Source organism: Zophobas morio, unplaced genomic scaffold (assembly GCF_036711695.1).
Source record: "Zophobas morio isolate AGI-343-1 ecotype UQ-CSIRO unplaced genomic scaffold, CSIRO_AGI_Zmor_V1 ptg000014l, whole genome shotgun sequence".
Lineage (NCBI taxonomy): Eukaryota > Metazoa > Arthropoda > Insecta > Coleoptera > Tenebrionidae > Zophobas > Zophobas morio.
Genome location: NW_026972119.1, coordinates 25,259,879 through 25,275,685, shown reverse-complemented (window position 1 = coordinate 25,275,685; position 15,807 = coordinate 25,259,879). Strand labels below are relative to the sequence as shown.

The following is a 15,807-nucleotide window of genomic DNA, read 5'->3' as shown; positions in this document are numbered from 1 at the left end:
CCAAAGCGACTAAAAAGCCAAGAAAAACGATAACAAAAAGTCACCCACGAAAAAAACTTAAAAAAAAGTTTTTAAAAAAGCGACTGAAAAAGGCGTTAAAAAAGTGAAAAGGATGGGAAAAAAGTAAAAAAAGTGGGTACTAAAAACGGTGAAAAAAATTAAAGACAAGTTAAAACGAAAAAAGTGACAAAAAAGGCGCCAAAAAAGTGCACCAAAAAGGGATTAAAAAAATGCAAAAAAAAACAGCAGAAAAAAGACGAAAAAAATAGCATAAAAACTAGAATAATACAGACAAAATAATAGTGACAAAAAGGCCTAAAAACTACTTAAAGACGTGGTAAAGAACTGCGAAAAAGATCTCGATACAAAAGTCCACACGAGAAGACAAAAAAATACATAAAAAATCTTTTCAAACAAAGTGCTAAAAAAGCCAAGAAAAAAGATAACAAAAAAGCGATAAAAATGAAATAGAAAGGGAAAAGAAACTACGAAAAAAATTTAGGATAAAGTCACCTACAAAAAAAAAGACAAAGAATTTCCAAAAAATCCTAAAAAAGGCGACTGAAAAATGATGCGCAAAAAGTGAAAAAATATGACAAAAAAGGTACAGATAAGGGGGGACAAAAAACGACAAAGGAGCAAAATATGACGCAAAAAATGGGCCAAAAAAGTCCATCAAAAAATGCTGTTAAAAAAAACGGCGAAAAAAAGGCCGAAACAATAAAACAAAGACAAACAAAATTTCTAAAAACGCCTAAACTACTAAAAAGATGACAAAAAATTAGAAAAATATAACAAAGTTACAAAAAACAACAACAACAAAACGCGAAAGAAACGAAAAAAAATTATACAAAATTTTTAAAAATCGTAAAAACTACAAAAGAACTGTTCAAGAAACTACTAAACAATATGACAAAAGGGCACAGAAAAGTCGCTATAAGTATTACAAAAAAAAAGACACACAATAGATAAGACGACAAAAACATCTGCAAAAAAGTCCCTAAAACAACTAAAAAATGAGAAATAGTTGACATAAAATGCGGAAAGGCCGCAAGAAAAGGCAAGAGCAAAAAAACCTTTAAAGACGAATAAAATAAGTGAGAAAATCCGTGCTTTAAAAACGGTGAAAAAAGGGGACCAAAAAGAGAACAAAAAAAAGATACAAAAATCGAAAAAAAAAACGTTAAAAAACGGATAAAACTGGGACAAAAAAAAAGTTAAGAAAAAAATCAACAAAAGAATGTGCTTGATTTCATTTATATATATTTTTTTTGGTATCAAGTTAATTTTTGTAAAATGGAGTTTCCGTAAAATAAATAAACCTAAACCTAAACCTAAAAACGGTAAAAAAAGCAGCAGAAAAAGAGGCAAAAAATAGAGCAAAAAAAATACAAAGAAAGATTAAAAAGACGACAAAAAATCTACAAAAAAAGTCCCTAAAACGACAAAAAAAATGAGAACCAGTTGATATAAAATGAGCTTTATAAACCTTGGAGGAAAGGCCACAAAAAAAGGGAACAAAAAAGGACAGAAGAGAGCAAAAAACCTTTAAAGACGAATAAAATAAGTGAGAAAAACGCGATTTAAAATCGGTGGAAAAAAAATAGTAAAAATAAGGATACAAAAATTGAAAAAATGTGTTAAAAAAGGCGACAAAAAAAAGAAAGAATGTGATAAAATTTGGGAAAAAAAAGAAATTAGGAAAAAGAGCGACAATTAAAAACGGTGAAAAAAACGCAGCAAAAAAAGACACAAAAAATGGGACAAAAAAATTACAAAATAAGAAAAAAGCGATGAAAAACTCCTAAAAAAAATCGCAACAAAAGATGATAAAAAAAATTAAAAAAGTGTCGATAAAAAAACCATGAAAAGCGTAAAAACTATAAAGCAACTACTTAAAAACTTGTAAAGTGTAACTGTTGTTATGATTTGTAATGGTATATTCCGTAAATAAACTATTATTATTATTATTATTATTATTATTAAAACGACTTAAAAATGACAAAATGGGCGAAAAAAGGTGATAAAGGGGCAAAAGTCCGCAAAAAAGTCTTTGACAACAATGAGAAAACAAAAGTCACAAGGGCGAAAAATGCAATAAAAATAAGACAAAAACAGGCCAAAAATCGACAAAAAAGGCGACAAAGGAGACAGAAAAGCTCAAAAATAAACAAAAGAAAAACGTGCTTTAAAAATGGCGAGAGAAATGGAACCAAAAAGAGGCAATAAAGAAGATGAGAAAAAAAAAGGTAACAAAAAATCCGACAATTGAGGAAAAAAAATGCGATAATAAAGGGCCAAAAAATGTGATAAAAAATAGAAAGGAAGTCCACCCCAAAAAAGAGCAACAAAAAAGTGAGAAAAGCTACAGTGAAAGAAGCGACAAAAAAGTTCTTTAAAAACGGTGAAAAAAGGCAGGAAAAAAGGAGACAAAAATGAGCGAAAAAAATGACAAACAAAATAAAAAAGCGACTTGAACAAGGCGACAAAAAAAGCGAACGAAAAGATGACAAAAACGCGCCAAAAAACACGCTTTGAAAAAGGGGCGAAAAAATGGCGATAAGAAAGGGGCAGAAAAGTGTGAAAAATGGCGACAAAAATGGGACAAAAAACAAAAAAGGCTACAACAATGTCGCTGCAAAAAAGGTAACAAGAAATGGGAAAAGTGACAAAAAAACGCTTAAAAATGGGGGAAAAGGCAACAAAAGGGGGCAAAAAGAGCGAAGACATTGTGTCAAAAAAATATTCAAAAAAAGTGAAAAAAAGGGCACAAAAAGCGTAAAAAACTACAAAGCAAGTACTTAAAATACGACTAAAATCCCGACAAAATTGGCAAAAAAAAAAGAAGATTAAAATTAAGGATCAAAAGAGACAAAAGTGTACGAAAAAGCCTTTAAAATGAAAAAAATGCGGGAAAAAAGAGAAAGAAAAGACAAAAAATTGTCAAAAAACGTACTTTAAAAAAGGGGGAAAGGCAACAAGGGCAAAAAAATCGATAAAAACGCCCTTCAGAAACGACTAATAAAAAGTATCAAAAATGAGAAAAGAAAATGACAAAATAGTGACAAAAACATAGTTTAAAAACGACGAGAAAAATGGGACCAAAAAGAGGCAATAAAGAAGATGAGAAAAAAAAAGGTAACAAAAAAGCCGACAAAATGAAGTAAAAAAATGCGATAAGAAAGGACCAAAAAATGTGATAAAAAATAGAACGGAAGTCCACCCAAAAAAAAAGCAACAAAAAAGTGAAAAAACTTCAGTAAAAGAAGCGACAAAAAAGTTCTTTAAAAACGGTGAAAAAAGGCAGCAGAAAAGGAGACAAAAAATGAGCTAAAAAATGACAAAAAAAAATATAAAAAAGCGACTTGAACAAGGCGACAAAAAAAGCGGATGAAAAGATGACAAAAAAAGCGCCAAAAAACACACTTTGAAAAAGGGGCGAAAAATGGCGATAAGAAAGGGGCAGAAAAGGGTGAAAATGGCGACAAAAATAGGACAAAGAACCAAAAAAGTCTACAACAATGTCGCTACAAAAAATGTAACAAAAAAAATGGGCAAAGTGATAAAAAACGCTTTAAAATGGGGGAAAAACGCCACAAAGGGGGACAAAAGGAGCGCAAAAATGTTGTCAAAATCATATCCAAAAAAGGTGAAGAAAAGGCTACAAAAAGCGTAAAAAACTACAAAGCAAGTATTTAAAAGACGACTAAAAAACGACAAAAGGGGAGAGAAAATGGTGATTAAAATTAAGGCATCAAAAGAGACGAAAGTCTACGAAAAAGTCTTTAGAAAGAAAAAAATGCGGGAAAAAAGAGAAAGAAGACAAAAAAGTGTCAAAAAACGTACTTAAAAAAAATGCGATAAAAAGGCCCTTCAGAAACGACTAAAAAAATATCAAAAATGAGAAAAGAAAATGACAAAATAGTGACATAAAACATGGTTTAAAAAAGGCTAGAAAAATGGGACCAGCAAGGGGCAATAAAAGTGAGAATAAAGGGCAACGAAAAAAGGACAACAAAAAATGTTAGCAAGAAGCAAAACAGCAAAAATGACAAAAAACGCGCTTCCGAAACGGTGAAAAAGGCAGCAAAAAAGGCTAAAAGTGCAACAAGAAGGAGAAAAAATAAGAAAAAAAACATACTAAAAATTAATAATAATAAAATTACGTGGACGTGTTCCCATACTACTTTTGATTCCATGTTGTGTAACATGCAACTTCTAATCAAACGTGAGGAACGTGCTTTAAAAACGGCGAGAAAAATGAAAAAATGGAGTTAAAAAGGGTGAAAAATGCGTTAAAAATTGGACAATAAAAGTGGCCATTCGTCCGATGGACTTGATTACCATACTTCCTTAGCTTATCCTCGTGAAGTAAAAGTGAAAAAAGGTGCCAAAAATTAATCAAAAAAACACTACTAAAGTGCTTGGAAACCGCCTAGAAAATGCGACAAAATGGGCGAAAAAATGGCGACATAAATTAGGACCACCAAAAAACGGCAAAAAAGCCCCTAAATTGACTTTTAAAATTGAGAAAAACGATCCCAAAAAAATGCTCTTTAAAAATGGTGGGAAAAAGGTACCAAAAAAACGGCCCCAAGAAGGGCGAAGAATGCGGTCAAAATAACACAAAGGAACAAAAAAGTTCGTACAAAAATGATTAAAAATTGTAAAAAAATAAAAAAAGATTACAAAAGCCGACAAAAAAAGTGACAAAAACGCGCTTTAAAAATTGGGAAACAAGCAAGAAAAAGGTCAAAAAAATCTGTTTACCAGAAATTAGTCAAAAAAAGTGAATAAAACAAAAAGCGTAAAAAACTACAAAGCAAGTTCTTAAAAAACGACTAAAAAAGACGACAAAAGTGATTTTAAAATGAAAAAAATGAGCAAAAAAATAGATGGTAACAAGTGTCAAAAAACGCACGTTAAAAAAAAGGCGACATAAAAAAACGTACCAAAAATGAGAAAAGAAAATGGCAAAATAGTGACAAAAAAAAAAGCCACAAAAAGGCTAAAAGGGGGACAAAAAAGCGACAGGTATGACAAAACAAGGCGACTAAAAAGTATGAAGAAAACACCATTTAAAACGTGTTCCCATATTCCGTTTCAAAACTAATTTAACAGCCGGGGGCGGTAACCACCCACTAACTTTTCATTCTATGTTGTACACCATCCAACTTCTAATCAAACTTAGCTTTCACCGGCCATAGATGCCTTATTTAACAAGGCAGCTATTACTCGACGAACAAAATTGGTACAAGAGCATACAGAGTATTTCACTAAGTTTGTTCAACCCGTCATTTGGAAATTATATCTTAAAATACGCCGTCGAAATACAAAATTCGCATTTCTACCTCATTAGCATACGAATCCGCCTAGTTGTTTTTTCGCGTCCCAAAAAAATCCTGACGCACGAAAATCCCTCGTCGGTCAATATTTATCAGCGCGACTCCTTTAACTCCGCTAGCAGAAATAATTAAATGATATGTGTTTAACTTAATCTGTTTGAATTGCCATGCTCCTCGCCGATTTCCTGCAACAGATAACACGCCAAGGAAAATACGCCTATAAATAGAGTGGTAAAACACGTTACGGTAGCTTTATCACTAAAAAAGCGAAAACCCAAGAAGCAGCAGCGACCATCGTCCTATATAAGCCGCTCGGCCCACCATCTCCCAGTCTGGGTTTATCCGTCAGCTAATCCGCAAGAATGTTTATTAAAATTGTTTTATTTGCGGCGCTGCTGGCGCTGTGTTGCGCCGTCGAATTCCAAATTCTGAACAGAGAAATCGGCGATATTTGGGTCGGAATCCAGGGCAATCCCGGACACGCTCATCTGAATAGTGGCGGCTTCGTCCTGCGCCCGGGACAGAGGGTGAGACACGAAACGCTAATTAATTGAGAAATAACTCGCCTCGCACCGAGGATTGGTATGTCACTGATAAAAACGCTAAATTCGCCAGGTCTCAGTACACTCCTCTGCCAATTGGGCCGGTCGCTTCTGGGCCAGGACCTGGTGCAACCCCAACACCAGACACTGCGACACCGGGGATTGTGGGAACAAGTTGGAGTGCAACGGAGCAGGCGGGGTGCCTCCGGCGTCGCTGGCGGAAATCACCCTCAAAGGGCACGGAGGGCTCGACTACTACGACGTTTCGCTCGTGGATGGGTTCAACATCATGGTCGCCGTAAGTCATTTTTCACAAAAATTGTTAATCAATCTAAGATATAAATTCTAATTTTGGTAGATCGAACCTCTAGGTGCTAGAGGTGACGGAAGTCGCTACAGCTGCACGAAATCTGCTTGTCAAGTTCGACTCAACGATGTCTGTCCTGATAGGTTGAAAGTCAGGAATTCTCAGGCCGTTATTGCTTGTAATTCCGCTTGTAATGCTTTTAATACTGATCAGTATTGTTGTCGTGGGGCTTATGGTACTCCCGAGACGTGCAAGTCTTCGACGTGGCCTGAGAATTACCCCAAGTTCTTCAAGGATCGGTGTCCGGATGCCTACAGCTACGCGTATGACGATCACAAGAGTACTTTTACTTGTAAAGCTAATGCTTATTTGGTCACGTTTGGAGGTTAAATGAAATAGACTGGATGTTTTCTTGCTTGTAGAAACGTACTGAATACTTTTGTATTTTTTTTACGAAGTTTCAATATATAGATTAATAGCAAAGTGTCTTTTATTTTACCGTTTATAGAGAAAGACACAACAAAACATTTGGAAATATTAAAACTAAGTCGATTTTAGATCAGCTAACAGCTCTTTGTTAGATGAAATGATTTCAGTAATGTCGTTAATGAAAAACAAAAAAAGTAGCCGCCCAAGGTTTGACCCCTGCGGGACTCCTGAAGATGCTACATATCAGATAGGTGTTCCTTATATTTTACACATTCCTTCCGATTGACAACGTATGAACGTAACAAAGGCGATAAAAAGCGCAAAAAATGCCAAAAAAAAAGAAAGAAAGACAACAAAAAATCCCCTACGATTAAAAAAAAATAGAAAAATAAGAATAGGTAACAAAAAAGTGAAAAAAGCAGACCAACAAAGGCAATTAAAAAAAAAGGCGTCGTGACTTCTGTAAAACAAGTTTTATGTTACTATACACCAATAAAGTTTCAATTCAAATTCAAAAATTTCAATTCAAACCGATAAAAGCAAAAAAAGATTAAAAAAGCACCAAAAACGCAATTTAAAAAAACGAAAAATTGTAGATAAAAGTGGAGAGAAAAAAAGATATCAAAAAATGACAAAAACGCGCTTTAAAAATGGAAAAAAGGCAACAAAAGACGGACAAAAAACTGAAAAAAGTAAAAAAAAAGCAAAACAAACTACAAAACAAGTACTTACTTCAAAATCGACTAAAAAACCAGACAGAAAGGGGCCAAAAAATGGCGACTTACATTAAGACAATAAAAGAAACAAGAAATTACAAAAAGGTCGCAAAAAAATCCTTAAAACAACTACAAACAACGAGGAAAAAAGAAACAAAAAGCGCCAGAAAACGCCACTTATAAAACGAAAAAATAAGACAAAGAAAAACGACTACAAGAAAAACCACAAAAATCCAGAAAAAAAAGAAAAGGGGACCAAAAAAAACAGTGAAAAAAGTAGTAAAAAGAAGACAAAAATGAGGAAAAGGGTGATAATTAAAAAAAAAAAAACGCGATAAAAATAAGGCTAAAAAAAACAAACGACAATTAAAATCGAAACAAAAGTTGGGAAAAATGCAATAAAAAGATCCACAAAAAGGGCAAAAACGCGGTAAAAAATTAGGACCAAAAAATAACACAAAGAAAGCGAATAAAGAAGGTAACAAACCAATAATAAAGTTCCTAAAAAACAACCGAAACAAGGCGACAAAAAAGCGCTATAAAATGCCAGTTGCAAAAAAAGCAAAAAATAGGATAAAAATAAGACAAAAGGCGACCAAAAAAAAATCCAAAAGAGGTGACAAAAAACTACCACCAAAAAAGAAAGATAGAAAAATAAAAAACACCAAAAGTGACAAAAAAGGTCCAAAAAGATCGGGGAACAAGATGATAAAAAGCGCCAAAAAACGCCGTTTAATAAAGGTCGAAAATTTGGCGTTAAAAATAGCAAAAAAAGGAGTAAAATTCCTAAAAATAAAAAAAAAAGTGAAAAAAGAGGACAGAAAAGCGACATAAACGCCCCTTAAAAAATGACAAAAAAGACAACAAAAAAGTGAAAAAAGCGAAAAAAAAAGCGACAAAAAGTCAACAAAATAAAAAACTTCACAAGTACTTAAAAATCAACTAAAAAATGCGACAAAAAGCGATGAAAAAACGGGGACAAAAAACCCTTAAAACGATTAAAAAGGCCAGGAGAAAAAATGAAAAAAAAAAAAAACGCCAAAAAACGCCACTTAAGAAAAAAGCTGAAAAAATGGCGTTATAAATACGACACAAATAAGAGAGAAAAAAGTCTCTAAAAAGTGCCCACAAAACGCGTTTTAAAAACGGTGAAAAAAAACAGGAGAAAGGAGACAAAAGGGGGGAAAAGAGCGATAAGAAAAAACAAAAAAAGAGCGAAAACGAAACTTGTGATAAAAATAGGACCAAAAAATGACAAAAAAGAATAAACAACAAAACAAAAAGGCCTTAAAAAAGTGACCAGAAAACAAGGCACCAAAAAAAGCGCAGAAAAGCACCATTTAAGAAGGGCGAAAAAATGGCAATAAAAATAGCACAAATAGGAATAAAGACGTCCACAAAAAGTGTCCAAAAAGATGAAAAAAAGTGGGAAAAAAAATTGGACCAAAAAAAGTAAAAAAAGCAGAAAAAACCCAACAAAAACGCAAAAAAAACTACAAACCAAGTATTTGAGCATCGACTAAAAAAAAGGACAAAAATGCGAATAAAAAATAGAACCACAAAAGAGACAAAAAAGGCCACAAAAAACCTTTAAAACCATTAAAAATGAGAAAAAATGTCGAAAAAAAAGGCGATAAAAATGGTGATAAATACGATAAAAATAACACAAAAAGGGGACCAAAAGGCGACAAAAAATGCGTTTTAAAAACAGGGAGAAAAGGGGACCAACAACAGGGCAATAAAAAAAGGCAAAATAACGAGAGAAAAATATGATAAAAAATTGGACAAAAGAGACACCAAAAAGTCCACTAGAACAAAACAATAAAAAAGTGAGAAACAAAGGGAAAAAGGCTGATAAAAAGGGTTACAAAAACGGCGAAAAATGCGACAAAAAGGCCAGAAAGATGGAAGAAAATGCGATGAAAATAGGACAATAAAACAATTCGATTTTCAATTTTTCGAAATCTCGATCGTCGAGTTTCCGGTTTTTTAGGTCTTTCGAATTTTTGACTTTACAATTTTTCGATTTTTCAATTATCGAGTGTTCGAATTTTAGATTTCTCGGTTTTTTGATTTTTTCATTTTTGATTTTAGGTTTATGATTTCTCGAAATTTTGAATTTCTAATTTTTCGGATTTTCCATTTTTCGAATTTCCGCTTTTTCATTTTTCGAATATTCGATTGATCGAATTTTCGATTTTTGAGTTCCCGAGGTTTCGAACTTTCAAATTTCCGTTTTTCGATTTTCACTTTTTCTATTCTTCGATTTTTGGAAATTTCGAATTTCCGTGTTTTCAGTTTTCGATTCAATTTTAACGATTCATACATTTTTTCAAATTTTCTAGTATTCAATTTTCAAATTTTCGAAATTTCGATCAGCGAGTTTTCGATTTTTCGGTCTTCCGAATTTTTGACTTTACAATTTTTCAATTTTCGAATGTTCGAATTTTCGATTTTATTTTTGATTTTATCTTCACAATTTCCCGAAAAAGTGTCACAAAAACGGCGAAAAATGCGGTAAAAAGGCCACAAAGATGTAAGAAAATGCGATAAAAAATACGAAAATAGAACGAATTTTCGAATTTCCAAGTTTTTAGTTTCCGATTGTGCAATTTAGACGATTCATAGATTTTCCGATTTTTTTATTATTCGATTTTCAATTTTTCGAAATCCCGATCGTCGAGTTTTCGATTTTTTGGATCTTTCAAATTTTTTACGATTTTGCTATTTTCGATTGTTCGAATTTTAGATTTTTCGGTTTTTCGATTTTTTTCATATTTGATTTTAGTTTTGATTTTTTCTTGAACGTTTAAATTTCCGTTTTTTCCATTTTTCGAATAGTCGATTTTCGATATTTCGATTTTTGATTTCTCGAGCTTTCGAATTTTAAAATTTCGCTTTTTCCATTTTCAATTTTTCTATCCTTCAATTTTTGGAAATGTCGAATTTACGTGTTTACAGTTTGTTTTCGATTGTACAATTCTGACGATTTATAAATTTTTTCAAATTTTCTATTATTCGATTTTGAAATTTTCGAAATTACGATCATCGAGTTTTCGATATTTTGACTTTACAATTTTTCGATTTTTCAATTTTCCAGTGTTCGAATTTTAGATTTCTCGGTTTATCGATTTTTTCATTTTTGATTTTAGGTTTACAATTTCTCGAACATTTGAATTTTTAATTTTTCGAATATTCGATTGATCGAATTTTCGATTTTCAGTTTTTCAGTTTTTCGATTTATGGAATTCCAATTTTTCGATTTTTGATTACTCGAGATTTCGAACTTTCAAATTTCCGCTTTTTCGGTTTTCAATTTTTCTATCCTTCGATTTTTGGAAATTTCGAATTTACGTGTTTTCAGTTTTCAATTGTACAATTTTGACGATTCATAAATTTTTTCAAATTTTCTATTATTCAATTTCCAAATTTTCGAAGTTTCGATGGTCGTTTTCGACTTTTTGCTTCTTTCAAATTTTTGACTTTCCAATTTTTCGATTTTTCAATTTTCGAGTGCTCGAATTTTATAATTCTCGGTTTTTCGTTTTTTTTTCATTTTTGTTTTTAGGTTTACCATTTCTCGAACGTTTGAATTTTTAATTTTTCGAATTTCCGTTTTCTCCATTTTTCGAATATTCGATTGATCGAATTTTCGATTTTTCGATTTTCGATTTTTCAATTTTTAGATTTCTAGAATTTCGATTTTTTGATTTTTGATTTCTCGAGGTTTCGAACCTCAATGTCCATTTTTTCGATTTTCAATTTTTCTATCCTTCGGTTTTTGTAAATTTCAAATTTGCGTGTTTTCAGTTTTCGATTGTACAATTGTGACGATTCATATTTTTTTTCAAATTTTCTATTATTCGATTTTCAAATTTTCGAAATTTCGATCGTCAAGTTTTCGATTTGTTGGGTTTTCAAGTTTTTTATTTTTCGGTTTTTCATTTTTGATTTTAGGTTTACAATTTCTGGAACGTTTGAATTTTAAATTTTTCGAATCTTCAAATTTTCGATTTTCGGTTTTTCAATTTTTCTATTTCTGGAATTTCGAATTTTCGAGTTTTGATTTCTCGAGGTTTCGAACTTTCAAATTTCCGTTTTTTCGATTTTCAATTTTCCTAGGTATCCTCCGATTTTTGGAAATTTCGAATTTCCGCGTTTTCAGTTTTCGGTTGTACAATTTTGATGATTCATAAATTTTTTCAAATGTTCTATTATTCGATTTTCAAATTTTCGGAATTTCAACCATCGAGTTTTAGATTTTTTGGGTCTCTCGAATTTTTGACTTTACAATTTTCCGATTTTTCAATTTTCGATTGTTCGATTTTAGATTTTTCGGTTTTTCAATGTTTTCATTTTTTCATTTTTGATTTTAGGTTTACCATTTCTCGAACGTTTGAATTTTTAATTTTTCGAATTTCCGTTTTTTCCACTTTTCGATTTTTGATCGAATTTTCGGTTTTTCGATTTTCGGTTTTTCAATTTTTCGATTTATCTGGAATTTCGATTTTTGGTTATTCTAGAGGTTTCGAACTTTCAAATTTCCGCTTTTTCGATTTTCAATTGTTCTATTCTTCGATCTTTGGAAATTTCGAATTTCCGTGTCATCAGGTTTCGATTGTACAATTTTGACGATTCATAATTTTTTCCATTTTTTCTATTATTCGATTTTTAAATTTTCGAAATCTCGATCATCGAGCTTTCGATTTTTTGGGTCTTTGGAATTTTTGACTTTACAATTTTTCGATTTTTCAAATTTCAATTATTCGAATTTCAGATTTTTGTGTTTTTCGATTTTTGATTTTAAGTTTACAATTTCCCAAACGTTTGAATTTTTTATTTTTCAAATCTTCGATTTTTCGAATTTCCGTTTTTCCCATTTTTCCAATATTCGATTTTTCGATTTTTGATTTCTCGAGGTTTCGAACTTTCAAATTTCCATTTTTTCGATTTTCAATTGTTCTATTCTCCGATTTTTGGAAATTTCGAATTTCCGTGTTTTCAGTTTTCGATTGTACATTTTGACAATTCATAGATTTTGCGATTTTTCTATTATTCGATTTTCAATTTTTTGAAATCTCGATCGTCGAATTTTCGATTTTTCTTTTTTTTCATTTTTGATTTTGTGTTTACAATTTCTCGAACTTTTGAATTTTTAAAAAACGTGTTTTAAAAAAGTTATAAAAAAGTGAGGAAAAAACGGAAACAGGCTAATAAAAAGTGTCACAAAAACGGCGGAAAATGCGATAAAAAGGCCACAAAGATGTAAGAAAAAATGCGATAATAAATACGAAAATAGAAGTTTTTAGTTTCTGATTTAGACAATTCATAGATTTTCCGATTTTTTTATGATTAGATTTTCGATTTTTCGAAAGTCCGATCGTCGAGTTTTCAATTTTTTGGATCTTTAAAATTTTTGACTTTACAATTTTTCGATTTTGCCATTTTCGATTGTCCGAATTTTAGATTTTTCGGTTTTTCGATTTTTTCATTTTTGATTTTAGGTTTGATTTTTTCTTGAACGTTTGAATTTTTAATTTTTCGAATCTTTTATTTTTCGAATTTCCATTTTTTCGATTTTCCCATTTTTTGATTTTATGTTTACAATCTTCCGAATTTTTGAAAAACGTGTCTTAAAAAAGTGACAAGTGAGAAAAAATGTCAAAAACGGGCGAAAAAAGTCAACAAAACAAAAGGCGGCAGAACTGGTCCTTTCAATTTTTAATAATTTAAAAGTTGCTTCATTATTTTGTCCAACTTCTGCAAACTAAAAACGCCAGAAGTGTCTCTAAGCAAAGCAACAAATGAAAACGGAGAATACATAATTTAGCTGCTCCCATTACATTGTCTTTTTTTAGAACCGTACCCATGAATCGCAAATGAGCTGCCAATATTTTTACTTAGGCCAAACCGCCTTTGACGTCAGCCAATGATTTATTGTGACCCTCTGAGGTAAGTTACTACGAATGCAAAATTTTAAATGTAACGGTCCTAAAAGAAAATAAATTTGTGTCGCTTATATGAATAAATAAGTTCTATCTACTGACGCAAGATAGTCCTTAAATCATTTCAAAAAAATTTACAACCTTATTCAATATTTCAATAACTTGGATCCTAAAAAATATATGTATATCATTTAGTATAACATAACTGTAGTCAAGTTTTGAAAGCCAACAATTTTTAAAAATCTTATAAAACACTGATAAGAGTGATACGGCGAAAGCTCTAGTTATCCACGAATAGTGTTATTGCAAAACAAACTAGGTACTCAAATCCTCGAAATATATACATAAAATAATACATACTAATTATTTACGTCAAATTTTTCCTTGTACTGCTGTTTTCAAACAACAATATAATAATAAAATGGTTAACGGCTGATTGTAGCCAGTGTCATCAATCAAGCCAAAACACGATAACACATCCAAATTAACACACCGTATTTAAATTTTCTGCAATTTTTCGCTAAAGTCGCCCTATATATAAATCCGTGGAACCACAAACACTAACAGTTGAGATTTCGTCAACAAACCGTCTACGATGTCAACGAAAACCGTCTTCTTAGCACTGGTGGCCGTCTGCTCTGGAGTAGAATTCCAGATAAAGAACCCAGGCAACTCCGACATTTGGATTGGAATCCAGGCCAATCCTGGCCATCCTCTACTAAACAATGGCGGTTTTGATCTTCCAGCAGGACAACAGGTAAGTACGAAACTTGTACCAAAAGCACCCCAAACTTTGATTTTTATTTAGGTTTCTGTGCAAGCCCCCGAAGACTGGGCTGGTCGCTTCTGGGGTCGAACAGGCTGCGACCCCAACTCCAACCACTGCGAAACCGGCGACTGTGGCAACAAACTGGAGTGCAACGGGGCTGGAGGTGCACCCCCTGCAACTCTGGTGGAAATCACCCTCAAAGGAGACCAAGGGCTCGACTTCTACGACGTTTCGTTAGTCGATGGGTTTAACACCGTAGCTTCCGTAATTAACGTCCTCTTTTCATTTTTTTTTTTACCTTCTAGTGTAAATTTTTACAGATCGAACCCATCGGTGGTCAAGGTGACGGCAGCCAGTACAGTTGCAAGAAAGACGCTTGCTTGAATAACGACGTAATCAATCAGTGTCCAGATGCATTACAAGTTAAGAATGGTCAAGGGACTGTGATTGCTTGTAATTCCGCTTGTAATGCTTTTAATACTGATCAGTATTGTTGTCGTGGGGCTTATGGTACTCCTGAGACGTGCAAGTCTGAGACGTGGCCTGAGAATTACCCCAAGTTCTTCAAGGATCGGTGTCCGGATGCCTACAGCTATGCGTATGATGATCACAAGAGTACTTTTACTTGTAAAGCTGAGACTTATTTGGTCACGTTTGGTGGTTAAATGAGAAGCGTATTCAATACTTATGTAAATATTTTTTACTAAGTTTCGTTTCAATATAGAGATATTAAAAGCAAAGTGTGTTTTCCTTTACTGTCTACAGAGTCCTTTGTGACAACATTATGTTCTTTATTCCACCATTTATTGTTCTTGTCTTGTACTTCATGATTTTTTCATTATTTCAACTCTTTTTTAGAATTTTGAATTCAAATTCCGGTAGACATTTTTATTCTCCGCTTTCTGGGTCTCTAACGAGTAGCCAAACAATAACTAAAATTTGTGTTACCATGCGTACGTCAGGACAAAGAAGCAAAAATCAGTCTTATCTTACTAAGTACTAGCCCCGCCCACCCGCCCGTTATTTTCTCCGAAGATATGCCATTTGCCAAGATCAGTATTATCTTACTAAGTACCCGCCCACCCACCTCCTTTTTTCTCTTGTGTCTTTTTTAGCAGTTTTGAGGTCGTTTTTTATTGTTTTTTTGTCGCCTTTTTTGCTGCTTGTTTTTACTTTTTTTCAATTCGGGTTTGTCCGTCTCTTTCTTCTCATCTTTTCTCTTATATTTTTGTAGCTATTTTTTATGACCGAAAATGTGATGAAGGTGAAAATTAAAGGGCGCATTCTTCAGATTTTTCGGATTTTTGTTTTGTTTAGAGTCCTTGGAATCTTTAAAATTTTTACAAGTTCTAGAATCTTTGAAATATTTGGGACAGCATTTAAAAAATATTATTAACGTCTAAGTCCGTACAGGATTTAAAATCTTTAGAGTCGTTAGACATTTTAAACTCTCTAGAACCCTCAAAGTTCTCAAGTCCTTAGAGTATTTCCAATCTTTGGAAATTTTGGACACTTTAGAATTACTAGAAATATTATAAAGTGTGAAATTTTTAGAGTTTAAGGTCTGTAGAATCTCTCGGTCTTTAGAGTCTTCGGAAACTTTTGAAATTCCGAGATTTTTGGAATCTTTAGGATCTGTAAGATTTATGAGATAATAATTAGGCCTTTAATGCCTTTAGAATTTATAAAAATTAAAGAAAGCATTCTTCAGATCTTTACGATTTTTAGATTTTTGCTTTCTTGAGAGTCTTTGG

At 32.4% G+C, this 15,807-nt stretch overlaps 3 protein-coding genes across 5 annotated transcripts in view; 2 read left to right on the top strand and 1 right to left on the bottom strand.

Annotated features, from left to right (window-relative positions):
* The window catches only part of LOC135128706 (uncharacterized), a 309,373-nt gene that overhangs the window by 144,503 nt on the left and 149,063 nt on the right, over positions 1–15,807 (bottom strand). The gene's annotated exons all lie outside the window — the stretch shown is intronic.
* On the top strand, positions 5,616–6,677 carry LOC135129067 (uncharacterized). The gene is made up of 3 exons (XM_064056150.1): positions 5,616–5,872; positions 5,961–6,185; positions 6,246–6,677. The coding sequence occupies exons 1-3, from the start codon at positions 5,708–5,710 to the stop codon at positions 6,582–6,584; spliced, it is 729 nt and encodes a 242-aa protein (XP_063912220.1). The 5' UTR covers positions 5,616–5,707; the 3' UTR covers positions 6,585–6,677.
* Positions 13,784–14,793, top strand: LOC135129066 (uncharacterized). The gene is made up of 3 exons (XM_064056149.1): positions 13,784–14,041; positions 14,093–14,317; positions 14,374–14,793. Exons 1-3 carry the CDS (start codon positions 13,880–13,882, stop codon positions 14,716–14,718), a joined length of 732 nt encoding a protein of 243 aa, XP_063912219.1. The 5' UTR covers positions 13,784–13,879; the 3' UTR covers positions 14,719–14,793.

Bases quoted from the DNA above. Each gene is read 5' to 3' on its own strand.
- LOC135129067 (XM_064056150.1), top strand. From the start codon at position 5,708: ATGTTTATTAAAATTGTTTTATTTGCGGCGCTGCTGGCGCTGTGTTGC. The intron at 5,873-5,960 runs GTGAGACACGAA...TAAATTCGCCAG, and splicing joins TCCTGCGCCCGGGACAGAGG to GTCTCAGTACACTCCTCTGC. The intron at 6,186-6,245 runs GTAAGTCATTTT...TAATTTTGGTAG, and splicing joins GGTTCAACATCATGGTCGCC to ATCGAACCTCTAGGTGCTAG.
- LOC135129066 (XM_064056149.1), top strand. From the start codon at position 13,880: ATGTCAACGAAAACCGTCTTCTTAGCACTGGTGGCCGTCTGCTCTGGA. The intron at 14,042-14,092 runs GTAAGTACGAAA...ATTTTTATTTAG, and splicing joins ATCTTCCAGCAGGACAACAG to GTTTCTGTGCAAGCCCCCGA. The intron at 14,318-14,373 runs GTAATTAACGTC...AAATTTTTACAG, and splicing joins GGTTTAACACCGTAGCTTCC to ATCGAACCCATCGGTGGTCA.